The sequence below is a fragment of the Myiozetetes cayanensis genome, unplaced genomic scaffold (assembly GCF_022539395.1).
Source record: "Myiozetetes cayanensis isolate MyiCay16 unplaced genomic scaffold, myiCay2020 scf24, whole genome shotgun sequence".
NCBI lineage: Eukaryota > Metazoa > Chordata > Aves > Passeriformes > Tyrannidae > Myiozetetes > Myiozetetes cayanensis.
Window position 1 is genome coordinate 10146252 of NW_026087456.1, and position 24126 is coordinate 10170377.

The 24126-nt window shown below is 49.9% G+C and overlaps 1 protein-coding gene and 1 long non-coding RNA gene across 3 annotated transcripts; one reads left to right on the forward strand and one right to left on the reverse strand.

Annotated features, from left to right (window-relative positions):
• The first annotated feature begins 560 nt into the window (after nucleotides 1–560).
• Nucleotides 561–24084, forward strand: CCNI (cyclin I). Of its 2 annotated transcripts, XM_050320688.1 has the most exons (8): nucleotides 561–740; nucleotides 12939–13095; nucleotides 18532–18666; nucleotides 18796–18879; nucleotides 20951–21025; nucleotides 21187–21327; nucleotides 21677–21907; nucleotides 22418–24084. In XM_050320688.1, exons 2-8 carry the CDS (start codon nucleotides 12982–12984, stop codon nucleotides 22877–22879), a joined length of 1242 nt encoding a protein of 413 aa, XP_050176645.1. In that variant the 5' UTR covers nucleotides 561–740; nucleotides 12939–12981; the 3' UTR covers nucleotides 22880–24084. The 2 variants fall into 2 exon arrangements, with proteins under 2 accessions (XP_050176645.1, XP_050176643.1); XM_050320686.1 differs by lacking the exon at nucleotides 18796–18879 and having other exon boundaries at nucleotides 566–740.
• Nucleotides 1056–7432, reverse strand: LOC126642777 (uncharacterized). The gene is made up of 3 exons (XR_007629542.1): nucleotides 6772–7432; nucleotides 3749–3859; nucleotides 1056–2615 (listed from the first exon to the last, which is right to left on the reverse strand). It is a non-coding gene; the product is annotated as an uncharacterized LOC126642777 (long non-coding RNA).
• Nucleotides 24085–24126: the final 42 nt, after the last annotated feature.

Below are 24126 nucleotides of genomic sequence, written 5' to 3' on the forward strand. Positions count from 1 at the left end.
CGCCTTAAAACAAAGTGTTTTAAACGCCACTTTAAACCCCGTCCTCGAGCCCTGCCCCGAGCCCCCTCCGCGCTCTCGCGAAGCCTCGCGCGCACGCACGCGCCGCGGATGCCTTCGCGAGGCGACTCAGCCGCCGCGATCCTTCCGCCAGGAAAAAGAGTGCCTGCCCCCTACTCCCCTCCCCGGCTCCCCTTCACAGCCGCCCGCCGGCGGAACCCTCACCGAGCGGCGGGGGAGAACCGAGAGGGGAGAACAGGGAGGGGAGAACCGCCTACAGCCGCCGGCGGCCTCCGCCCCCCCTCACACGGGGCTTTGTCCCCTGGCGGCGGCGCTGAGGGGAGGCGGTGAGGCGGCTCCGCGCTGAGGGGCGCTCGCGCCGCCTCGCCGGTGCTTCTTCCCCTCCTACCCCCCCTCCCCGATCCCCCCGGGAAGCGGCTGGCTGCGGGCTGCCTCTCGCTCCCCCCCCCTCCCTTTTCATTTTTATTTTATTTTATTTTATTTTAACCCCTCCCTCCCTCCCGGGCGGCGGCGGCCGGCCTACCCCTCCTTCCCCCCCCAACCTCCCCTCAGCCTTCCCTCGCCCGTCATGGCGACATGAGGAGCCCGCCGGCCGCCGCCGCCGCCCCGGGCATGGGCCCCGCACGGTGCTGAAGCGCCGCGGACGAGCCCCGGCGCCGCCGCCCCGCCATGGGGTGCTGATGGCCGGGCCCCGCCGGGCACCCCGCCGCCGCGCAGGGGAGGTGAGAGCCGGGCGGGGACGGGGGGAGCGGGGGCTGTGAGGGCTGCGCGCACAGCATCGCTGTGCAGCGCTAGCATTATAAACTGATTTGTAATTACAAACGCGCAAAGCATCCTGCGAGCGGTTGCTTTGTGTGTCTGTGCGGGTGCGGTGACCGGCGGTGCCGGTGCCGGTCCCCCATCTGTGCGCCAGCTGTCACTTTCTGGTCATAGTCAACATTTAGAATCAATGAACGATACGGGGTTGGAAGAGACCTTAAAGATCTAGTTCCAGTCCCCCCTGCCATGTGCAGGACATCTGCACTAGACCAGGTTGCACTAAGCCCCCGTACAACCTGCCTTTGAACAGTACCAGGGGTGGAGCAGCCACAACCTCCCTTGGACAACCTGTTCCCGTGTCTCACCACCCTGACAGGGAAAAATTTCTTCCCAATACCTAACCCGAATTTCCCATCTTTCAGTCTGTACCTATCACTCCTTGTCCCGTCACAACAGTACCTCGTGAAGTTTCTCTCCGGCTTCCCTGTAGGCCCCCTGGTTCTATTCTGCTCTCTTCATATACTTCGTTTGCAGAGATTAAGTTTCCTTGAAGGAAGAGCAACATGTCCTTCTGTAAATCCATCTTCAAGGGGGTGTTCCGTAAATTCATTCCCAAAGGGGTCAGGTGAAAGGGGCGAGACTGCCATGCAGAGGAGTATTCGCTGGCTTCCTTAAGCAGACGGTAGATACACTCGGTAGAGAATTTTGACCAGCTGGTAGAAGAATATTTTAGACGGCTCCCTTAAGCAGACAGTAGATACACTCTGTAGAGAATTTTGACCAGCTGGTAGAAGAATATTTTAGACGGCTCCCTTAAGCAGACAGTAGATACACTCTGTAGAGAATTTTGACCAGCTGGTAGAAGAATATTTTAGACGGCTCCCTTAAGCAGACAGTAGATACACTCTGTAGAGAATTTTGACCGGCTAACAGAAGAGTATTTTAGAAGGCTCTAAGCTTTGGCACATCTGCTTCAAATTTGAGAGCCAAATCTGGGGAGATTCAAATGCCTTTCTTCGCTTGCACAGTTTACCGCAATACTGGCTGAAGCCTACAGCAAAGCCATGAAGGTTCAAATAGGGTAAAGCCCAGTATATGGCTCTTAGTTTGACAAACACCTAGAAAGGCAAAATCGGAATGCAAATAGCTTGTTCATACGAGTTACTGCCTTCTTTAAAAACCTGTAATAATCATAAGGCATTAAAAATGGAAAAATTACTTTGAGACTAAGCTAATGTAATGACTACTTCTTTTGCAATTGTAAGAGACATACTAAGAAAATATGGCTGTATTTTGTCTCTTTCTCAGCAGTAGTGTCTCTGTTTAATAACTTCTTGAAGGATATTTGAAATTTAAAGCCACTGTATATGCCAGAATTTCCTTTCACTAAGTACTTTAATTTACTTTGTAGAGGCCTAGTGGGTTTAGTATTTTGGGGTTTTTTTCCCCCTTTATCTAAATCTAAAAATTCTATTCTACTGCATATATTTGATTATTCATATAGAAAGAGTTTGGGTTGTTTATTTTTTTTTGAGTCAGTCTCTTCTCCCAGGCAGTCAGCAGTAGGACAAGAGGGCACGGGCCTAAGCACTGCCAGGGGAGGTTTAGGTTGGATATTAGAAAGTTCTCTACAGAGAGAGTGATCCGGCATTGCAATGTCCTGCCTAGAGAGGTGGTGGATTCACCGTCCCTGGAGGTTTTTAAGAGAAGGCTGGATGTGGCACTGAGTGCCATGATCTGGTAATCACAGTGGGGTTGGATCAAGGGTTGCACTTGATGATCTCGGAGGTCTCTTCCAATGCAGTTGGATTCTCTTAGCCAGGTGGGTTGTTTCATGCCTGTGGTAAAAAGAAAGCAGATTGGCAAAAAAAAAAAAATTCACCTGAAAACGGAACACAGAAAAACCAAAAACCTGTTCCCATATCCTCCCCTTTTGACCCTGTGAAGGAGGGAAAAAAGGAACAATCCCTTATTTGCCTGCTCTTAAAAATGAGGGTGTTAGAAGGCAAACTGTTTGTTTCAAGCCTGAATTTAAAAATGCTTTTCAGCATCAGCCTTTGTCTGCTCCCAAACATTCTTTCCATGGTGCGCTGCAACAGCCTGTGGATAGCACAGCCCCTTTTTGAGACAAAAGGGTGAGAATTGTTATTAACTGAAATACTAAAATTGACCAAGATGCACGTGGTCGTGACAGGCTCTGGAAAGGGGAACGTCTCCCCTCTTCCATGCAGGTGTGGCAGCTGTGGCAGTGCCCCCAGCTCTGCTCCACTGCAGGTACATCTGGAGCCCAGGTTAGCCAAGGTGAGGCTGGGGAGGAGTTTGTCTCACAAAAAGCAAATCACGGCATCTTTTCCTTGTCTCGAGGGTTTGATTTTGGATCCCTGCAAATGAATCAGTTTTGTTTTCCAAGTAGCTTGGCTGACTCTCGTCTGTGCCTACACAGACCTTGGCGTGGGGTGTGGGAAGCTGATGTTTTGGCTTCTCCCCAGCAGGAACTGAACTTTCACATGGTGTATATATACATATACTTTTAATTATCCTTCACCCTGCTGCAGAGCTCGTGTATAGTTTGATGTGGCAGAACTGACCTTAGATGCTCCTTTTACTGTGTCCATTCTGTATTCCCAAATCCTGTGCTTTGTTTGCTCGGGGACCCTACCTAAAAATACTGATGTTAAGTGGTAAGAGCCTTGCTGTGGTGGGACCACAAAAGGTTTTCCTTGGTGGATGGCAGGCTTTCCCCGTGTTCCATGTCTGGGGTGTCCAGGGGCTGCAGCCCATGGACATAAGTTTATCAGTTTAAACAGGCCAGTCCAGGCGTGAGGCTGTTCAACGCCACTGCCTTTGCTTGTATCACTGCCCCGGGACAAACTTTTTGGTGGACAAAGTGCCGAGAGCATTTTAAAGCTTGGAGCATCTCCCCTGTAATTACAGTCCCTTACATTTTCCATTCCAACTCCTCTGTACTCACCTGCTTCGCAGCAGAGCTCGTGCAGGGACCGAAATGAGGCCTGGAGCAGCATCCATTAGGTGGAAGGTGCCTTCCTTCAGGACCTGGTGAAAGATGCTTCCCTTTGTACACCTGCAGCAATTCAGTGGTTAAAGCATTAATTACTTTTGACCTTCTGCTGAACTGGATTTTTGGGAGCACTTACATTCACAGGTCTAATCTTCGTGTTTTTATGAGATGAGGTTCAGCACAGCTGTCACGCTGATGGAAATGAGCCATCTGAACTGGGTGATGGAGGGATAGATAAACAACCTGCAGTTTGTTTCAAACAGAGATTTTAAAAAGGCTGGGCAGGACCTCAGGAAAACTAGACATCCTATTTTGACTGCCAAATTATAACCCTTAGGACTCCACTGCCCGAGCAGGGAGCAAACTGTGAGTGAAGAAGACCTGTATCTCCAAAAGGAGTGAGATGTGGTATCTGAATTCCTCCCCTGCAGGATGTAGAATGGGTGTCTAGAGCTAACCTGCCCAGGAAGCTGCCAATTTGTGCCTCTTTAACTTGGCTCCCCTGACTGTGGGTGCAGGGGAGGCACTGACCAAAGAACCAGTGAAGCAGCAGGAAATCCGGGTTTGCCATCAAGGAGGTGGATTTCAGGGGGGATTCTGGTTCACTGAGAATAGTTTCTTTGAGAATTCAGCACAATAATAGCTGTTTTCAAAGGCCAAACAAGCGCAGTGAAGTCATTGAGGTGGAAGGAAATGTCAGGTGTCTCCTGTCTCCGTACAGAGCAGATGTGGTCTGACATTTTCCCTTCCTGTGTGTTTGCTAACTGCAAATATTACCAACACTGATTTATTAACCATAATGGCTATTTGCACTGGCTGTGCCATAAACTCATCTAAAATCTCACTCACGAATGACATGTTACTGCAGATAGTCTATATTGCTCATCAGCCTAGACATCAAACAATTTCTTTACCGGGATGATGGGAAGTGCTGGATGAACCCACCCGCCAGGGGCTTTTGTGCCTTTTTGGTGGTATTGTGTTGTATACCTCAAGGTCCTGTTTCTCAGCTCAGGCAGCTCTTGACTACAGTGGCCTGTCAGACAAGAACTTGGCTCCTAAGAGCTTCGGCCCTTACTTTTTTAACGCTTTGAACTGTAAATCTCAGTTCAAGCACTCCTAACTGTGGCCATGCAGCTACAGAGCCTGCAACTGCTGTAGTAATACCCTGCGCATCAGAGCCAGCTTAGTCTGCGTTTGTGAGAGCCCTGCAAGTGTCTGTGTGTGCCGTGACAGGAGCAAGGCAGGATTCACACAGCTCATCTGTGGATGAACAGCGGGAACGCTCCCACTGCCATTGCACGCTGCCGCAGACACACTGCTTCCTTCCTCTTTATCCCTACCCCCGCCTCCCGGAGTTCCCTTCCCTGGCTCCATTTATTTTAGGCTGGGGACTGTTTTTAGGCTGTCCAGAACTGCAGATATCAAAGCTGTTACATTCGTACTCATAAGGCAAGAGAGATAAATACACAGGGAAGAGCCAGGACTGTGCCTGTGCCATCCTATTTTTGTGGACAATTGGAATTATATCCTTTTCTGTATTGTCTCAACAAGAGGCTAATTAGTCAGCAAGCTCAAGCTCCTGGAGGATAATTAAGCTTTATAACTGTGGGTTCTCTTTGGTTGATGAGAAAGAAAAGACAGTACCCTCAGAGCCCAAGAATGCTGCTCTGCAGCTACTGTGCTGTACCTCATAATTGATCTATTGTTTCTACAGCAGATAATTCCTCATTTCCTCATAATTATCTCTTTTTACTGCCTCACACTGTATCCTGATATTAGCTGTAATCACTGATAATTTACCCCGAAGCCAATCAGAATCTGCAAAGCAAAATATTGGCCTTGGTGAGCACTTAGGCTTTCAGACAAAATTCCCTTTTGTTGTTGTCAAGAGGAATCAAGCCATTGTAGTCAGACATTTTTTGGAAGTGGGTGTTGAACTGAGTATAAACTTGTTTGGTTTTATTGCTGTTCATTGATGTTAATGACTGACTACTGCCAAAAGACAAAAAGAACTACTGCTGAGTCCTGTCTCAGTGTTTTTGCCCACAGAGGCATTGTATTTATTTGGTTTCAGGGGATTATATTACTCAAAAGGTGGTGCGTGATGCTTTCAATTCCGAATGCCTGTTGGCCCTCGCCTGTAGAGAGTTGGCTTTTATGAGCTTGAAAGCCTCTGGCTCTATTTTATGAAATTACTGCTCATTCTCATACTTTGTGAGCTTGCTTTTCCTCGGAGTGACTTCCTTCAAGTTACTGTTGCTTTATACCTAGTTATATTGGTGGTGGGAGGAGTGAATCATGCTCTCTGCCCTTGTTGCTTTTGGGAGACTAGCAGTGAGACATTACATAATGCCAGGTTTGGTTTGCCCCTTTTTTCCTCGTAAAGCCTTCCTGCTTTGCTTTTAGCAGCTGCTGCCTGAAGAACAGATGAGCTGCTCTGGGTGTACGTGTCACCCCAAGTCCTTTGTTCACCAGCCCTGTCACTCCTGTGGTACCTGCACTGCCATACCTACTTTGAAGCCCTCCTTAAAATTTTGGTCAGCCATTCCAATGACAGAGATACCTTTGTTTGGTTTGGCAAGGTGGATTCCATCGCTCCCAAGCAGATTCTGCACCACAAGCAGGATTCTATGGTTCTAGAACCTCAGACCTTTTCACCAAGACAAGGTTCTGCAGCCAACTCATGGCTTGCACTGAGGAGAACATCACCAGGGCCTAAGAAGCCTTTGTCTGCCTTCCCTGAATCTCCATAGTCACTTGAATCACCACTGCAGTCACACACCACCTTCCTAGAGGTCTGGCCTGGTTTAGGGGGAGGTAGCCCCTACTTTTTGCCTAAAGGCACAGCTAGCTTCTCTTTAACAAGAGCAGTGAGCCCATTTGCTTATTAAAAGCCTTTAGGTGGGACATGAACTTTCCTTTTAATGCCAGAAATCACCTGCTTCCACCCTGTCCCTTCCCCAGACACTTACATGCTCCTTGAGGATGGAGGTGAACACTGCCTGCTTCTCTGTTGCAGAGGGCAGGGCTGAGGCTCTCCAGGCTGCTGAGTCCCAGACAAGGTCCTGTCAATCTCCCATAAATCTCCTTTGCTGTTGTTGTGCAGCCTGCTCACTTCCTCCTAAAACTCTTCAGTCAGTGCCACGGCTCCTGCAAGACAGCAAATCTTCAGCAGGGGAAAGGCCAAACCTTTCCCCTGGCAGGGGCAGCTGCTCCAGCACCTGCTGAGGGAACTGCCCCACAGTGTACCACACCAAACCTGAGACTGGTTATTCTGGAACAGGCCTACCTGAGTCCCTCCTTCCTCCATCAGATCCTGCAAAAAGTGGTGGTACCCTGAGGTTCCTCCAGTTACCTCTTATATAGACCTTGCCCAGGTGCTGCTAAATGGGTGCCTCACCCTCCCTGATAGGGGGCAGCTGGTGATGGTCCCTAGAAGATGCTATGGCTCCCTCAGGCCCATGGCCTGGTGGCTCTTCAACAGAAGCACACTCAGGTTTCTCAGATGGTTCCCAGGTGTTCCCTTCTAATCCTGGATGCTGTCCCCAAAAAAGCCAGAGGGTCCCAAAGCAGAACCCAGAGGCTGCTATGTAAACCTTGGTTGGTCATCACTGCAGGTTGTGCTTACGATGTACAGACAGTTTGGTACAGGGCTAGCCGTGGCTTTCTTGGATTTATTTAGGCTGAAAAAACCCCATAAAAATAATGGGCATCATTTCAGCAAATGCTTGGTTGTCTTTGCTTTATTCCTGTCCGGTGCTTCAGTTCTGAACAAGGAGGTGGCACCCCCTTTTCAGCATGTGACCACTAATTGTCCCCGCCCTTGATGTGACACCCCAGTGCACACAGTAAAGACACATTCCTGACCTGGCAGCAGGGCTGTTCCCAAGCCTTGAGATCTGCTCCCAAACAATAGCAGGGCCCATTCCTACCAAAATCAGTCCATTGGCTGATTTTAATAAGCGTTGTGAGGAGTTTACATCTTCCTTTGATTTTTAGGTTCAAATAAACCAAAATCTCGCAGCAGACCTCATTAAAATGTATTGAGTTTCATCTCCTCTTTGCATCAAACACATCCGTTGTGCAGCTGGAGCTGCTCTCCCAGGGCTGCATTCCGACTTTACCTTTTATCCACAGTGCGCTGGATATGTTTCCACACGCTGCCCCAGAGGGGAGGGGAGCTGTGATTCATCAGCTTGTTTGCATCACTCGGGAGCTGTGGCACTGAACGTTTAAGCCATTACTGACCAAAGGCCTTTCTGAGCAAAGGCTGCTTGAATGGACTCATCTTGGCAGTTGTTCGACAAAAAGGAAATGCAAACCTCCTCCTCCCCTGGCATTTCCAAACAGAGCCGTTAGAACAGGGAGCAGGGCGGGCATGGGTCTGGAATCATGCCCATCCCACCAGGAGGGAAGAATGGTGACATTGTCTGAAAGTTCAGTCAGGAGTTCATCTTCTACCTTGTTTTTTAAAAGTCCCTACTTTGGAAAATGCCATTTAAGCTTCTGTTAAACAGTAAACCCCTGGTGTCAGTCACGAGGCTGGGGGAACGAAGTAAAGCAAAGATTTGTTAGAACTAGTCCAGTTTGTGGTGCAGCCCTTTCCAGAGGGCTCCTGCTCTTCCTTCCTTGCTGCTAAATGGACCCTGGGATTTCTGTTTCAAAATAGACTTAAAACTCCTCCCTTCCCTCCCATCAAAACATTGCTCTGACTTCTCTTTTTGCTGTTGCCGTCCCGTGGCTTTAGCTGGCAGGTTCCTTTAAGATGTTTGGAAAAATTCATCCGTTTGGAAAACCAGCACTAAAATGAGGTCAGCTTTATTTGCACTCCCAGGAAAAATCTGGTTGGAGGAAAAGAAGTGGCGAGCATATGATGTACATGAGCGACGCTGCCAAAATATCTCACAGGCTTGCCTTTGTAACAGGCTGTGGGAGTGAGCTCGGGGTGAGTCACACAGACAAGTGGCAAGAGCCCTCTTCAGCTCCCAGATCCATGAAATTACCTCTTGCCTAATTTAGGCTTAGGCACAACTCAGAGGTGCTGCTGGCTAAAGGTGCAGTATCCCCTGCGGACGTGGGGCACGGTTAGGTCTGACAGTGACACGTTCCAGGCTGCTTCACTGCAGGGCGAGGAAAGAGTTAAGCTGAGAGAAAGCCCCGGGTACTAAAATTAACATCCATCCCAGCCCCCCGCCCACAGCTTTGAAATTTCTAATCGCAACTTGCAGTTAGAGGATTTCTTCTAGCAGTAGGTTTGGATCCTTTGAAATCACAGATGGCTGGCTGGAGCTCTGAGGAATTCAGTCTCCTCCTCTCTTCCTTCTGCTTTGCCTTCCCCCCACCACCCAGAAAAATCTGTTTGCAGGTCATCTGTAAGATTTTATTATTGCTTGCTAAAGCTGAAGCAGTTTTGACTGCTGGTTGCTGACAAAGGTCTGCAGAAATTGGTGGTTGAGCTCTACTGGAATTACCCCTCCTGTTCAGAACACCCACCTGGACTGATGTGCAAAAGAAAGACAGTGGGGTTTGGGCTGTCTCTTGTCCTAGAAATCTTGTTAATGTTTCCAAATTGAGCTGTCTTAAAAAAGCAAACGAACAACCCGCCTCCCCTAAGCAAACCAAAAACGACCAAAAACCGAAACCAGAGAGGTTTCTCTTACTGCCCTGGCTGTATTGGCACAGCTGAATTGCAGCTGAAGGCAGGAAATCAGGAACTATCGTAGGAGCCTGTTCTGCCAGTGAATAATACGTTCCTGTAACGGCATCCTTTGTCTGCAGGTGGCACTGATTATTGTCAGTGCAAGTGATCCCAAAGCCTAAAAATAAAAACCCCTTCCTATTTTGCATCCTACACAAATGCATCCCCAAAACCATAAAGTGTTTTTGTCCAGGGAGCCGTCTGCCCCAATTCCTGCAGAAACTGCTTTTGGAAACCATAGCCTGCAGCACTTCGCAGCCTAAAATTTCTCCAGGGAAACTGAAAACTATTTCTTCTAGTAAAGTTAGCTATAAACATGGGCCAAAGAGAGATCTTTATGAGATAGGTTACATTTTATGGACCAAGTTGGGGTATTTTTAATGGATAAGCAGGTGGTTTTTATGCCTCTCACAAGTGAAAACCTCACACCAAAGTTTTGACTCTCAAATTTCAGTGCAAGATCCGACCTGCAGCTTGTGACCTCACAGGTGATGTCAAAGCCAATACCCTGACTTGGCTCACTTCTCCTTTATTAACTTCCAAACTGCTCTTTAAGGGGTTTCAGTGGAGCCACTTGACCTTCCAGTGAAGATTAAAAAACTGTAGGAACTGTGTGAGCAGTGGTTTAAAAACTCCCTAAGTGACCACAGGGAAAAAAACCCAACCAAACAAAAAGCCGTTACCCTGGAGCTAAAGTTTAATTTAAATCAGGGAAACAGGAGCAGAAAGCTGGGGCGAGTTAGTTCATGGTGACTGTCCCAGCTTGGGCAGCTCCTCCAGCCATGGATCTCAGAAAAACAAGGAAAGTTTTTGGCTGGAACAACCTTCTGCTGTTCTCTGAGAGCCGCTGCCACACCGACAGGGATCTGTGCTGCTGGTGTGGCTTTTCTGCACTGCTTAGGTTTTATCATCCTGACCTGAGCAGAGAGAAGAGACTTGTGTTTTGGGAAGCCTGCGTACATGTGCTGGCGTTTTTTCCAAATGGCATGCATGTATTTTATGGAGAGCTGTGTAAATGGAGATGCAAAGTGGATTCAGCCCGGGGGTGCTTGGCTGGTTGCCTGGCCCTGCTCTCTGTACTGGAAAAGTCTGTGCGCCGCTCTTGCTCCAAGGGAAACTTTCAAGCACGTCATTCCTCTTCTTTTTTCCCTATAAAGGTTATAAGGCCTCAGCCCTCAACTGAATTACGTCCCTAGTTCAGAAAGGAAAGGTTATTTTCCTCTCTCTTTTCCCCTTGGCAGCTCAAGAGGAGCTGGCAACACTGCTCACTGATATGTCAGGGTGCTCCAGGAACACCCTGAGTTTTCTACTGGGGCCACTGACCAGCCCCAGGCAGCACAGGGACAACCTCCAAAGGGATCAGGATGACTAAAAGTGCTTTTCTGGGCTCAGGCCTCTGAAACCTGTTTGTGTTGTAAATATAGTGAGAGTGTTTGCCAGTCACAGCAGAAAAAAGCAGTGCCTGAGGATGCTCACTTTGACCTGAAATTTTTCCTATGCTTTCTCCAATGGTGGCTAATTACTCTCTTCCTGCAAATCCAAGAAAGGACTATCAATATTTTATATTAGGAGACATGATTGGGCTAAATATAGCTCCTGCATTTTTTGTAATGAGTGTGCAGCCAGGAGCTGCTGATCTGCTCTCTCTCGGTGCTCAACACTGGGCCCTGCTTCGGGCTCTGTGCTGGCTTGGCTGAGCTGTGCCTCTGGTCCTGGCCTGCTCCTGACGTGGCCGTGTTTCTCCAGGCACGGATTTCACCTGGTGCAGCTCTCGGCTCTTCTCCGATGTGTCCTGAGAGGCTGTAGCTGACACCCTGGTGGATGTGACCCAGGTAGCATTACGTGGGATGTAACAGCTGGCAACCCGCAGGCTCACTTAAATAAACAAATAAAAAGGTAAATCACCCATCTTCTGCCCTTCACAGGCTTGGAGAAACCCCTTTTTGGGGCTTTTGACTTGCAAGGTGGGAGCCCTGTTCAGGAATTCTGGATTCAAGGTGTTCCTTCTAGCTGGAAAACCTTGGATCGTTCCACTGATAGCTGGAAACCTCATGTAGGGGAATGCCAACCCAGTACAGCCTCTCCCTTGTTCATGGAGAAGCATTTGTTTTATAAAAATCTGCTATAAAAGGTGCTTTTGTTCAGGACTGAGGGCCTTGATGTTTATTTGCCACTTAAAATCTGATGGGCTTTAAGTGGGACTGGAGTGTGGTTTTATACCTGTTGCAGGATGTGTGAATGAAGAACAATATTTGTTCTTTATCAGTCTTGAAGGTTTCCCTTAGCTCTGGGAAAGCACCTTGAATCTTCATTTGTTGAGAGCTGGCCGTGTTGTCATTTATAATATCGGATTGTTTTCCCTGTGGATTTTGTTTATTTTCTCAGAGTCAGCACCTTGCCTTATTTCCTATAAATACACCCTGAACTCTTGGATCCTCAAAGGAGCCTTGATGAAAGTGCCTGGTTAGCATTTGGCAAATATCCACCTGCTGGGGATTGTACAAGAGCCCATACAAGGAATTGAAAGTTTCAATAACTTTCCCATGGATTTACCCTTCAGGGCCGAATTGTTTTGCTTAACAGATTTAATGCTGCCAAGAAATTTGTGGCCAGAGCTATGGTAGGCAGTCTTAGTCTGAATAACCTTTGCCATCAGATCATCTGCTCCATTTGAGAGCAGGTGGTGGATTCTGTTGTCTTTAAAGAAAAAAACAAACATCTTGTCTGTGCTTTGTTTTCAGTTTCTAATTTACAAGGTTCTCGACACACTGTTACTGCTGAGTGAGGCTGCAGTAGGGCAGGGGAACCCCTGCTCCTGCTCTGTGTACAGCAAAGTGCTGTGCTTTAAGTGACACCTTTTTTGCCCTTGCTTCTGTTCCTGAGGACTGTGGGCCTCGCACAGAGTGGCTCCATCACTTCCTTGGCTCGTTGTCAGGTTGTGCTGTGCAAAGGCCGCCACTGGGTTTGCTGCCTTCTTCCTCCTCTAAAACCCATTCCCTATCTAAAGTCAGAGCTGGGTCCTAAAGTCCTGTGGCTCTCCCGTACTTTCAGAGTGGTTAGGCCTGAGAGGAGCCTTGCAGAACACCCTGGTATTTTGGTGTTGCACATGAACAACACATGGTGTTGCTGAAATCCCCTCTGTATCCGCTGTGCAGCTCCTCCTCCCTGTCTCACAGATTTGCCATCAGCCTCTCCCCCCTCTCAGTGCTGAGGTGGGAGAGCTCTTGCAGAAAACCTCAGTGTGACAGGAATCTGGAGTCCTGTGGGTGATTTTGGCACAGCTTTGTCCGAATCTGAGCCGACTGGGTTGGGTTTCCGTGGGCAGGTTTGCCAAGCAGCGATCCCTGTGTCACAGATGAGCCTGTTCTGTTTCCCGCAGCTGTAGTCCCCTTTGTGCTGCCTTTGGCTCAGTGTTTCATCAGGCTGTCTTTGGTTTTGCAGGTAGCTGTATCCAGCTGGGTGGCAGGTGGATCCAAGGGTTACCATGAAGTTTTCAGGACCCCTGGAGAGCCAGAGGTTGTCTCTCCTTCTGGAGACGGCAATCTCTAGGGAAGCTCAAATGTGGAAAGCACATGTGCCGAAAATTCAGCCCAATCAGGTAATGTCTCTTCTTCACATCATTGATCTCAGCAAAGGCAGGAGGCTGTCCTGGGTGTGTTGGTATGGGAACAGCCGGAGGTGTTCAGGAGGAGTTACCTTTACCTGGGGAATTGGCCTCTGAAGGAAGGGATTCCCCCTTTATTTGAGGGGCACACCTGCCCTGGGGGGTGCAGAACACCCTACACAGCACACAGTGGTACGGCTGCTTGTGAAAGCACATACAGACATTGTCTTAATTGTTTTAATTAAAATAATTTTACACCGTGTGTGGTTTATTAGTGCCCATTTCTGCTGGGCACCAACTCTGCAACAGTTCTTAAAAGCAGCTTCATTTCTTGGACTAGCTCATTAATAACAGTGTTGACCTGACTTGGGAAAGGCACTGCTCCAGGAAGAACCCCACTGACTCCAGCAGGACTATTTATGGAGCAGGGTGCAAGCTCATGTCAAGGGAACCAGAGCCAGGCGCTGGCCTGTTCCAGTGAGGAATGTTCTCATAGGACTGGAGGAAAATTCGGAGTGGCAGGGATGGCAGGGGCTCCACAGTCCAACCCCCTGCTCAACTTGTGCAGCAGGGAGGTTGGAGCAGGCTGCTCACGGCCTCACCCAGCCTGAGCTGGGCCTGTGCTCCTTTGGGAGGAGGTGTGTGTCTCACATGTGCACCCAGAAGCACCTCTGCACTCCACAGCTCTGTTCAAAACACAGTGTGAAATGTGAGGATGGTTGCCACGGGGTTTCTGCTCCTTTGGTGCTGGGTTGGGCTGCAGTAACCACACTGTGGACTCGGATCCCGTCGTGCTGTTGTGACACCACATGAAACGTTCATACAGGTAGGTCAGCTGTTGTCAGAACTAATCCCTGTGCTGTTTGTTTTTTCTGTCTGGCAAACAGGAAACTGCTGCTGTTGGGTAGGAGCAAATACATTTTTAAGGGCCTCAGTATTAGTTTTGTTAATCCACATTGCGGTTTCCAAATGAGTGACGGGGTTGTCAGAGGTGCGAAGTGTATGTAGCTATGGCTGTCTTGGGGCACATACAGTTTAAGACTCTGGCTTATGGTAAACCAGGCTGTCACTCCCTGCTGGCAGTATTTCTGGGGTGATTATAATGTGGGGAGATAGGATTAGAGGATAAGAGAGTGTAACCACACCAGATTCACAGGGGAAGATTTCACAGGGACAAGGCACTGGCGTTTCTGCCTTGGTGAAGGTGGCTCAGAAACCACCACCTGCCTCAGGCAGACCTCGCAGCAATCCCTCCTCTGTGCTTGTCCCCAAGGGTTTCTGCTCCTGGAATTGCCACCACCAAACCTCTAGTCTTGGTGTCACCTTTTTCTTCCTGTTTTCCCCCATGTGAGACATGGACACTAGTGCTGTGCTACTGAATGTTTTCTGGCAGGAAGTAATCACTAAACTGGAGCAAGAGCTCCGTATGTGTGAGGTGTAGGAAGGTCAGTTGAAGAGGAGAGCATAAACACAGCTGCTGCTGGGGGGAATCCAGACGTGTGAGGCCACTGGGCAGCTGAGAACACTGTGTGGAATCACAGGTTTCTCTGTGTTCCTGCAGTTCACGACACCCAGCTTTTCCAGCTGTCCCGTGTGCCCTCAGCCTTCATTTTGGCGATGGTGCTCAGTGTGAATTATTCCATTTGCTGTAAGCTCTGGAAGGTGGTCAGATTCCCTAAGAACCATTGCCTTCTGAAAAGAGCTGCAGCAGACTAAAACCTCACTTGCACGACACTTGTTTATTTGCCATGACTGTCGGGAAATGTGCATCCTTCTGCGGATCAGATCTGGCACCCCGGAGCGTGTGGAACTTTCCATTCCCTGCTGCGAGGGTGGCCTGACTGCACAAAGGTTTAATGAGCTCACCTGGTTTGCCAGGGACAGACGTGAGTGCATCTGCAGAAATCTGAACAGCCTGGTTGGAGACATACCAGGGGTACCTTGCAGGAGGAAACTTTCAGTTTAGAGGAGACGTTTTTGGTTCTAATGTTTAAAACCGGAACAAATGCAGTTTCTAAATATGTGTCAGTTGAGACCTTTGAAAGGAAGAAACAAACCCCTAGTTACAGAAACAGGAAGACTTTCCATTTTTAGGACAGGGTGCAGAGGCTCTTAGGGACTTTTTTCCTGGTAATTTAATGTATGTGGGTTTTGTGTTTCCTTTTTGTCTGAAAACTCCCATCCCCTCCTTTAAATGCAGGCCAGTGCTCCGGGTATGTGCAACATAGCAAAGCCAGATCTCAGATGGGCTGAGTCTGGAACCTCCTCATGCTTCTGAATGTATTTGGTCTTTGTCTTCCTTTTTTCACTTCTGGTTTCCCCTGCCACTTGGGTTATACAAGACAGAGGTGACATTCTGAAGTTTTCACAGGATTAAGGCTTGAGAAATCAAGCTGTAAAGCCTGGTCAGAGGTTGATTTTTGCATGTTACTGGGTAACTTCGCAGTACAGAGGTGCGTGAGCCAAGAGATTTGGGGCTTTTTTTTATAGAAACAGTGTCACTTGTGTCATGCCTGCTTTCTTTCCCGCTCTGGCTCATTCTTCCTGTCTCCCTACTTGTTATCTGGACCTCTTGAGGAGTCAGAATATCTCAGTTTATTTCCACTCCTAATAAAGGTCACCTGCTCACTCCCCAGGAGGCCACACAGAAACAAACAGGGGAAAGGGCAAAACACCTGTCTGGGACAGTAGACATGAAAGAAAACATTATCAGGTGAGGTGTTTTTCCTAGATGGGGCAGCAATAAAACTGAGGCATGTTCACAGATAATGTTTATTTTCCAGAAGTCTTAAGGTATCCTAGAGATGATCTGTGTCCGAGTTGTGTCCCCTGGCCCTCCTGCCTGGTGCAGAGGGGACACACACACAGAAAGTACCTCTGTACCAGGAGGAACTCTGGGCTTTCCAACCCAGAGGGACTTCCTCACTTTCAGCCACCGAGTGTCTCACTGCTGCTTTTAGTTTCAATTAACGAAGGAACAGTGACCTCGCTGCTTAATTAATGTTACTGTGCTGCATTTTCTTACTTGTGTTCTGAGGGTGGCACAGGGACACTGCCAAGGCAGGGGAATAAAGCCTGGTACTTGGTGTGGGAGGCTGCTTACCCTGCGTGAAAGCAGGAGCAGCAGCAGCGATTGTGGGTGTGGGGGGGACCAGTTCCCGCTCCTGCCTGCCTGTTACACTGGGCTCTGCCAACCTTCCCTGCTCTGTCTGTGTGTGCAAAGGAATTCCCCCTGGCCACCTGGTCCTTCATTTGCAGGTAGAGACTGCAGTAGACCCTTTCTGTAGGATGATGTTGAAAAGAGCTGGAGACTCACCTCCTGTCGCTGGCTTCTCCAGGTAGTTCTTAGGGAGCGAGTTTGATTTTGGAGCCTTCCTTGTGCCGCACGTACACAGAGCTGAGGGTGTTTGCAGTTGTTCCTTCCTACCACAGGGCCATGGGGTTTGGGGTCGTTTGGTTTAATTTTACATCTAACACATGCTGAGGGTTTGGGTCAAACACCATTTCCCTTCCCACGCCAGGACAGGCCTTACAGGCACTGAGTGTGTAGTTTGTGTTACAGCCTTGCTGTTTAAGATCACTGTGGGGCTGATATGGGGCCTTTTGGCCTCAGGGCAGATCTCAGGAGGGCTGAGGATAGGAGGCAGTCTTACCCTTCCCACCCCTGCTGTTTTTAGGAGAAGGCCTGACCTTTTGCTTTGGCAGGCACAGGGGAAACAGCGCCGAGCCAGGGCAGACACTGCCAGGAGCCGTGGAAGCCAATGCCCATTTCTGCCGAGATCTAGTAGGAATGGGATTTTCCAGGGATGGAAGGGGCAGGGCTGTGGTGGTGTTGAAATGCCCCATGCTGCTGAGGCAGGGCCCTCCCTCCCCAGCCAGAAGTGCCACAGGTGCATTTTCATTCCCTCCTCAGCCCTTTTTCTCCACAGGTACACCCTCAGTCCCCGTTCTGTGTCCAGAACAGCTTTAGTGGAGCATTTAATAAACTCTCCTCCTGTGTAGTGTGTTCATTGTGCTCCCAGCACACCTCTCAAACTGGCATTCCCGGGAGTGCAGGGCACTGCTGGCAGTGGGTGTCCTGCCCCCGGGGGGGCTCGGGTTTCACCCTGAAACTGCATCAACAATTTTAGACAGAACCACATTTCTTGGAATTGAGAAAATGGCAGGTACTTTTTATTGAAGAGTTTAGTGGCAGCTGAGAGCAGGGCACCATCAGGGCTCGGGACAGAACGTCAGCCTTGTTCTCCTCAGGGCACCCCTGGTACAGCAGCCCTGGGACTGGGGTACTTTTCCCCAGGGAACTGGGGGACACGTGTGAGCTGCAGTCACGGGCTGTGCCCCTGCTGCCCCAGAGCCCAGGACCCAGCCCTGTGGCTGGAGCCCTGCCACCTTCCCCACCCCTTCCGTCCCGCCAGGAAGGGAGCTGCCATGAACAGCTCTGCCTTCACCTGGGCTGGACTCCCAAGGCAGGAGGAGCAGTAGCAAGTTACTGTCCATGGAAGGTACACGGTAGGTGTTCGGGTGGTAGACAGAGCATGAAGTATTTGGTTTGCATCTCCATGGGGTGCTTTTATTCTAAATTTCTGTTGCTTCACTCTCCTGGCGTTGCTGAGAGGGCAGTAACAGCCCAGCTGTTTGTGCTTCTGGACACATCATCCCCAATAGTCCCCCCTGGAGTGAGACCAGACAGTTCCTTGGTTGATGTGAAAGGCTCTGGAAAAGCTGTAAATATTTCTGAACTAGGTCACACAGAAGGATTTTATGTCAAAGGCTGAGCTGTACGTGTGGTTGAAATGTAGCTGTTGTCCAAACAAATCGATGGGGGAGCACAGGGGCCAAAAACTGAAACCGAACACCAAACCCAAAGCACAGGTGAAATTGTACCTGCTCCACCCCAGCTCCCAGTTAACTAAGCCACTAAAAGCCTTTTGTACGCTGTTGGCAATTTTATTTTAACATACACCAAGCTAAAAAAAAAATCTCCATAATTTGAAGAACAAATAAACCTTTCCTCTCAAAACCCCAACTGGGTCCCTCCCCTGTGGGCTGGTTTTGTTCCAGTGGGGCATCCCTGTGCATCCACATGGTTCTGAGGGGGTTAAAAAAATAACAAACCTCTGGGAGCTAAGCTGGAGCTGAGCCTGTCAGTGTTTGAGAAACTGCAAGACGTCCTTCTTTTTCTCCCCACTGTACATGACGCTGGAGTGAGGTTTGGGGTTGCTGAAAGGAAAGCTTGCTTTTCCAGGGCAGGTTTTTGGGATGAGGTAAGTAACTGCAGGAACAAAGGGGTGACTGAGGCTGGCTCGAGGCTCCCCCTTGCCAAAGGAGGCTTTGTTCCCCTGCTGAGCGACTCCTGCCGAAGCAAAACCTTTGGTGTTTCGGGACTTGCTCAGCCCATGTATAGAAGCAGTTTGTTTTTCTCTCCCCCAGGATGTAGCAATTTCTCCAAGGCAGAGGGATGAGGTCATCCAGTGGCTGGCCAAGCTCAAGTACCAGTTCCACCTTTACCCAGAAACGCTCGCCCTGGCCATCAGCCTCCTGGACAGGTTTTTAGCTGCAGTAAAGGTAAATATTTGTGGATCCTTAACCTGGAATAGATTCCTACCCCCCACGTAGCTGCTGGTGTGTGCAGTCTGATAGAAACTCTTCCTTTTCCCCTGGTGCTCACACCCCTTCCTTGCTCCCAGTGGATAGGCTGGCACCTGCTGCTCCAGAGCCTCATGTGGGGTGGGCTCTGAGACACCAGGAGCGCACTCTCACCCTGAACCAACTCAGAAGGTAAAGGCAGTGCCCATGAACTGTTACAGCAGCTGCAAAACAAGGCCCAGTGCCCTTGGACAATTTCCTGTTGGGAAAATCTCTGCTCACCTCACTTTCTCAGGTGTTTAACTGCATTCACCTCATTTGTACCACCTGGATTGCCAGGAGCACCTGCTAGCAGGGAACCAGCTGGGAGAAAAAGTTTGAGGTTTGAGCCTGGCAAGTGGGCTGGTGCAGGGAAATGGGAACAAAAAAGGGGGGGCAGAAGAAGATAGAGCCAGAGGCCACAATTGTTGTGGGACATTTCCTGCCTGCCTGCTCTACAGCCAGGCTGATGGACTCACAGCTTTGGCTCCTGTCCGAGGGGTGCAAAGGAGACAGGGAAGCACGCACAGGTGCAGGCTTCTGTGGGACATGTGTCCCCCTCCTGTGGTGCTGAGCCCACTGCGTATTCCCCAACATGAGAGTAGAGAAGCCCCCTTGTTTTTAAGGCTGTTCCACCAGAGAAACTGCTTAAAAAGGGGGTGAAAACCCAGCACTTGGGCTCCCTGCAAGTGAGACCTGCTGTTCCTCTGGCCCTGTGTGTAACCTGGGCTGTGCTTGGGCTGTGGTTTTGTACCTGCTCCAGCCTGGAACCCCTGGCCTGGAGCTGTGAGGTCAGGCTTTGGGAAGTTCATCTCTTACTGTGTTTGCTCAGCTACATTCTGTGCTTGGCACATCCCCAGTCTCACCTGCATGTGTCTGACCTCACCACCAGCACATTGGTTAAGCTCTATCCCTTAGGAGAGGGAAGCACGAGGATGCATTCCCAGCCTCTGCCCTTGCAGTCTAATGTGACTGAATTTGGTAGAACACAACTGACATCATTCATTAACCCACCCTTTAAATATTAATAAATATTGATCATGTTTTCGTACAAGCCAAGGAAGGTCTTATTTTTAAGGAGATCCCAAAGTAGCCGATTTACTAAAATGCTGAGATGGGAAAGATTTAAATCCCTCAGCAGCCAATGCCCTCAAGGACATTTTTTCTTTCAGTAAGTTGGAGCAGCCAAGGAATGTGTACAAAAAGCATGGGAATAGGAGTCAGGAGCCCTCTGTGTGCTTGAGGCAGCAGGGATTGGGCAGCTTGAGCAGGGACTGGGAAAGGGCCTTAGCCTGGATAAGCATGAGGGCTCTGTGCTCCTTCCCCCAGCTCTCCTCTCCCATAAAGCTCTCGTTCCTCTGCTGCAGCTCAACTCGTGGCTTTTTATCAGGCACTACTGATATGTGGGATAAGAGAACCAGTGCCTTCCCATCCCCAGCATTACAGTTTGGGATTGCTGGGACTGGCTGTGACCCACAGCCAGCAGTGTTGGTGTGTGTCACTGCACAGCACTTGTTAGCCCCCAGCAGGGCCCAGTTCTGGTCCTGCCCTAAGGGAATTCATTCTCTTGGACACCTGAGTGCACAAGTGAGTACATTTTCAGGTTTGCTGCAGGATTTTCACTTACCTTTCTTTCAGCATCTCCAGCTGTGCCACGTTTAGGAACAGCCTCTGCCTCTCCCAGCCCCTAGCCACTGTGGAGGAGGGGGCCATGTCCAGTGGTTGTTACACTGCTGGTGGGAGTGAAGCCCTTTGTAGAGACAGTCACACGGACAGAGCTCACAGACAAACCCCTTTCCCATCCTAATTTCATTTACCTTGCCTAAACCATCTCCCCGTGGAAGGGACTGGCTCTCCTCCACTAATCCCTGGGCCACAGTTTTGAGAACTGTAGTGCAAAATGACTTAGTGGTGTTTTTCTGAGTTACACTTCCCTAGGCAAGGCACTCCTCCTTCCCATTTGTGCTGCAGTGCCTGAGCCCAAGCTCTTTCCACTCCAGTGCTGCCCATTCCAATCACGGGGCTGCCAGATCAGATCTCTGCTCAGCCTGATGTCACAGAGCATGGATTTGTGTTTGGCACAGCCTGCCACTGCCAGGGCATAGTTAGAGGTCAGCCTGCTGATCCACAAGAGACCCTGGGGCTCAGGATGTCCAACCAGAAGGATCAGGGCATCATTTCTGCATCACACTGCCACAGACTTGTCTGCTCTTCTGTCCTGCAGGCCCGTCCAAAGTACCTCAACTGTATTGCAATCAGCTGCTTCTTCCTTGCTGCAAAGACCATTGAGGAAGATGAGGTAACTGTTCTTCCTACCTTGGTGTTGTCAGAGTATCTGTCCTTCCAGTCCTGCCTTTGCCTGCACACAGTGGCTGGTACTTGCCAGGACACCAATGAAGCATTTGGTGGGATTTCTCTAACAATCCGTTCTTGCTGCTTTTTCTGTGTTGGCTTTTGCAGAGGATTCCAGTACTGAAGGTGTTGGCTCGGGATAGCTTCTGTGGTTGTTCTCCAGCTGAAATCCGCAGAATGGAGAAGATCATCCTGGATAAACTGAACTGGGATCTTCACATGGCAACGCCACTGGATTTCCTTCATATTGTAAGTAAGGGGCTACTGCTGGTCTTTCAGGTGTCTTGTCAGTGCAAATAACGTGTCGAGAAGCACCTCATCAAAAATTCTACTTGTAGGGGAGGAAAGACCTTGGGGTATGTTTGTAATTGCTCTGTACAAGTACTGTCTGAATGAAAAAGCCTTGCCAGAGAAGCCAGGCAGGTCCCACTAAGAAGAGCTGCACCAACCTTTGGGGGGTTCAACATGTTGGGTTTTTCCCCCCAGCATGGAAATTCTTCCAGGGTTAAGCTGGAGGATGCCAGCATGTCTGAGCCATCTCACACGGTGTTCCCAAAGTCAGTGTCTCCAGCTGTCTCCTGTGCTTGTCTCCCCGCAGTTCCACGCCGTGGCAATGTCCAGCAGGCCGCAGCTCCTGGCCCTGCTGCCCACGCTGAGCCCGTCGCAGCACGTGGCAGCGCTCACCAAGCAGCTGCTGCACTGCATGGCCTGTTTCCAGCTGCTGCAGTTTAAGGGCTCCATGCTGGCACTGGCCATCGTCAGCCTGGAGCTGGAGAAGCTGCTCCCCGACTGGCTGGCTCTCATCATCGAGCTGCTCCAGAAGGCACAGGTGAGGGGCACAGAGGGACCGGGGACACATCCTCCTCAGTGCTCCAGCCAGCCAGGCCTTTGGGATCCACGGCTGCCAGTGGCTGCCTGCTGGTACACTTGTGTGGGGATGGCTGGGCTTCAGCCTCACCACATCCAGTGGGTGACAGAGGTGGGAGCCGTGTGCCCTCATGAACACAGTGTCCTGCTGCACCAGGGAGAAAACACATCAGGGCAAAATTCCTAGTTAGTGGCTGGCATTCATTCCCAGCATACTGACAAGTACTGGAAATGCTCCGGCAGTGAAACCCTTCAATGTCTTTTAAGCTTTTTCCTCACCACTATTCCCCTGAGGTATAAGGAGCAGCAGGGGGGTGTATCCCAGAAAGTCATCATGGTAGGGGTGCTGTATCACTTCCTTCTCCTGCATCCAGCAATGCACGGCTGGGTGGTGCTGTTGGAGCCCGTGCCCTCTCCTCACCACAGTGGTGATCCCACAAGGCCGATACCTTTGCTTGTCTTCCCCTTCTAGATGGACAGCTCGCAGCTGATCCACTGCCGGGAGCTCGTGGCACATCACCTTTCCACTGTGCAGCCTTCTCTGCCGCCCAACTCTGTATATGTCTACAGTCCCCTCCAGCAGACCCTGGTGACCTGTAACAGAGGAGCGTTCCACCGCCAGCCCTCCTCTGTCCCAGGGCCGGGTCTCTCCAAGGACAACGGCCGACCAGAAGCGCCAGTCACAGGTACAGCCGCGCTCTACCAGCGCCGTCCCGCCCCCGCCGGCGGCTGCAAACAGGCCTCCACCAAGCGCAAGGTGGAAGAGATGGAAGTGGATGACTTCTACGACGGGATCAAGCGTCTCTACAACGAGGACCTCGCCCCGGAGGTCGTGGCCCTGGAGAACATGGGCTCTGTTTGCGGCGCCGACGTCTCGCGGCAGGAGGGCAGCGTGTCCCCTTGCCCGGCTCTGCAGCCGGTGTCTGTCATGTAGCTGCGAGTGCCACCACCCGCTCCAGGAGCCCCGCCAGACCCGGCACGCTCGGTGGGGGGAGAAGGGGCCATACCTTATCAGGCTGAACTGAAGGGAGCCAAAAAAAAAAAAAAAAAGCCAGGAAAAAAAATCCCAACCCCTTTTTGATTATTATTTCTTGTGCGGCTAATTATAGTTCCACTATTTAAGCACTTAAAAACACAAAAAAGTATAAAAATCTAAAAAAAGACCCAAAAACCAACCAAAAAAAAAAAAGTAGCTAAAACCTGTTCCTTTCTAGTGTTGTCAGTTCCACTGTTTTTCTGCTCCTGTGTGTTGTAACCCATTCTCCACGTCTGAGTGCTCACATCAACCCTGCAGAGCTGATCCAGGTTTCCCAGCCAACAAACACCTCTGATCCCATTCCCACCTGCTCCTTGCTCCCTTTCTGCTTGCTCCTCTTTTAATTCTCAGCCAGTCTCGTGCTAGACGTTCTGTCCTGCTCCACAGCTTTTTCTTTTACCCTTCTAAACAGAAAACCTCTTTTCTTTTGTTAATACTTGGGTGTTTAAATGTGATAATACTGCAAAACTGGATTTAAACAAAAGGTTAGGCAGGAAAAAACCCCAAACCAATTCTTGCAAGCTGCTCCACGCTTCAGTAACGCCCACAGGAGTGTGAAGGTGCGCTGGAAGAACACTAGGGCAGTTGGCCCCGGTGCTCTGCCTCACACATAGACTTCTCCAGCTACACAGGTTTGCCTCTCCCAACACAGAAAGCAGTTACTGCATTTTCTAGCACTAGAACCAAAACGGTATTTTTTTCCTTGTTTGCAGCGAGAAATGTCGCACTCTGTAAATTTTCACCAATGCTTTACTCTCTCCATGAAGTGTAAACCTTGAATTGTGCAGAGCTCGGTTTTGCCCACACTTTTCCCAGCACTGCTGGGTGAGGTGCCGGGGCGGCTGTGGACGCCTGAGGTGTGGAGTGTGTGTCCCTGTCAGTCACAAAACCAAAACAAAAGACCCTGACCCTCGAGTTTTGTGTTCCTGTAACTTCTAACCAAGAGTCAGACCTTTAAACCTGTCTTGTCCCCGTGACATCCCTGTTCTCAGAACGCCCTGTCCCGACTGTACGCTCTCTCCACAGCCCTGAGGAAGGTATCGTATCCAGAGCCATTGTACTGATGAAAGCCTTCTGGTAGCAATAAAGAAAGTTGTCCTGGATTCCCAGTCTGATGGTGTGCTTTTCACCCAAGACCTGGATCA

Bases quoted from the DNA above. Each gene is read 5' to 3' on its own strand.
- CCNI (XM_050320688.1), top strand. From the start codon at position 12,982: ATGAAGTTTTCAGGACCCCTGGAGAGCCAGAGGTTGTCTCTCCTTCTG. The intron at 13,096-18,531 runs GTAATGTCTCTT...TCTCTCCCCCAG, and splicing joins CGAAAATTCAGCCCAATCAG to GATGTAGCAATTTCTCCAAG. The intron at 21,908-22,417 runs GTGAGGGGCACA...TTCCCCTTCTAG, and splicing joins AGCTGCTCCAGAAGGCACAG to ATGGACAGCTCGCAGCTGAT.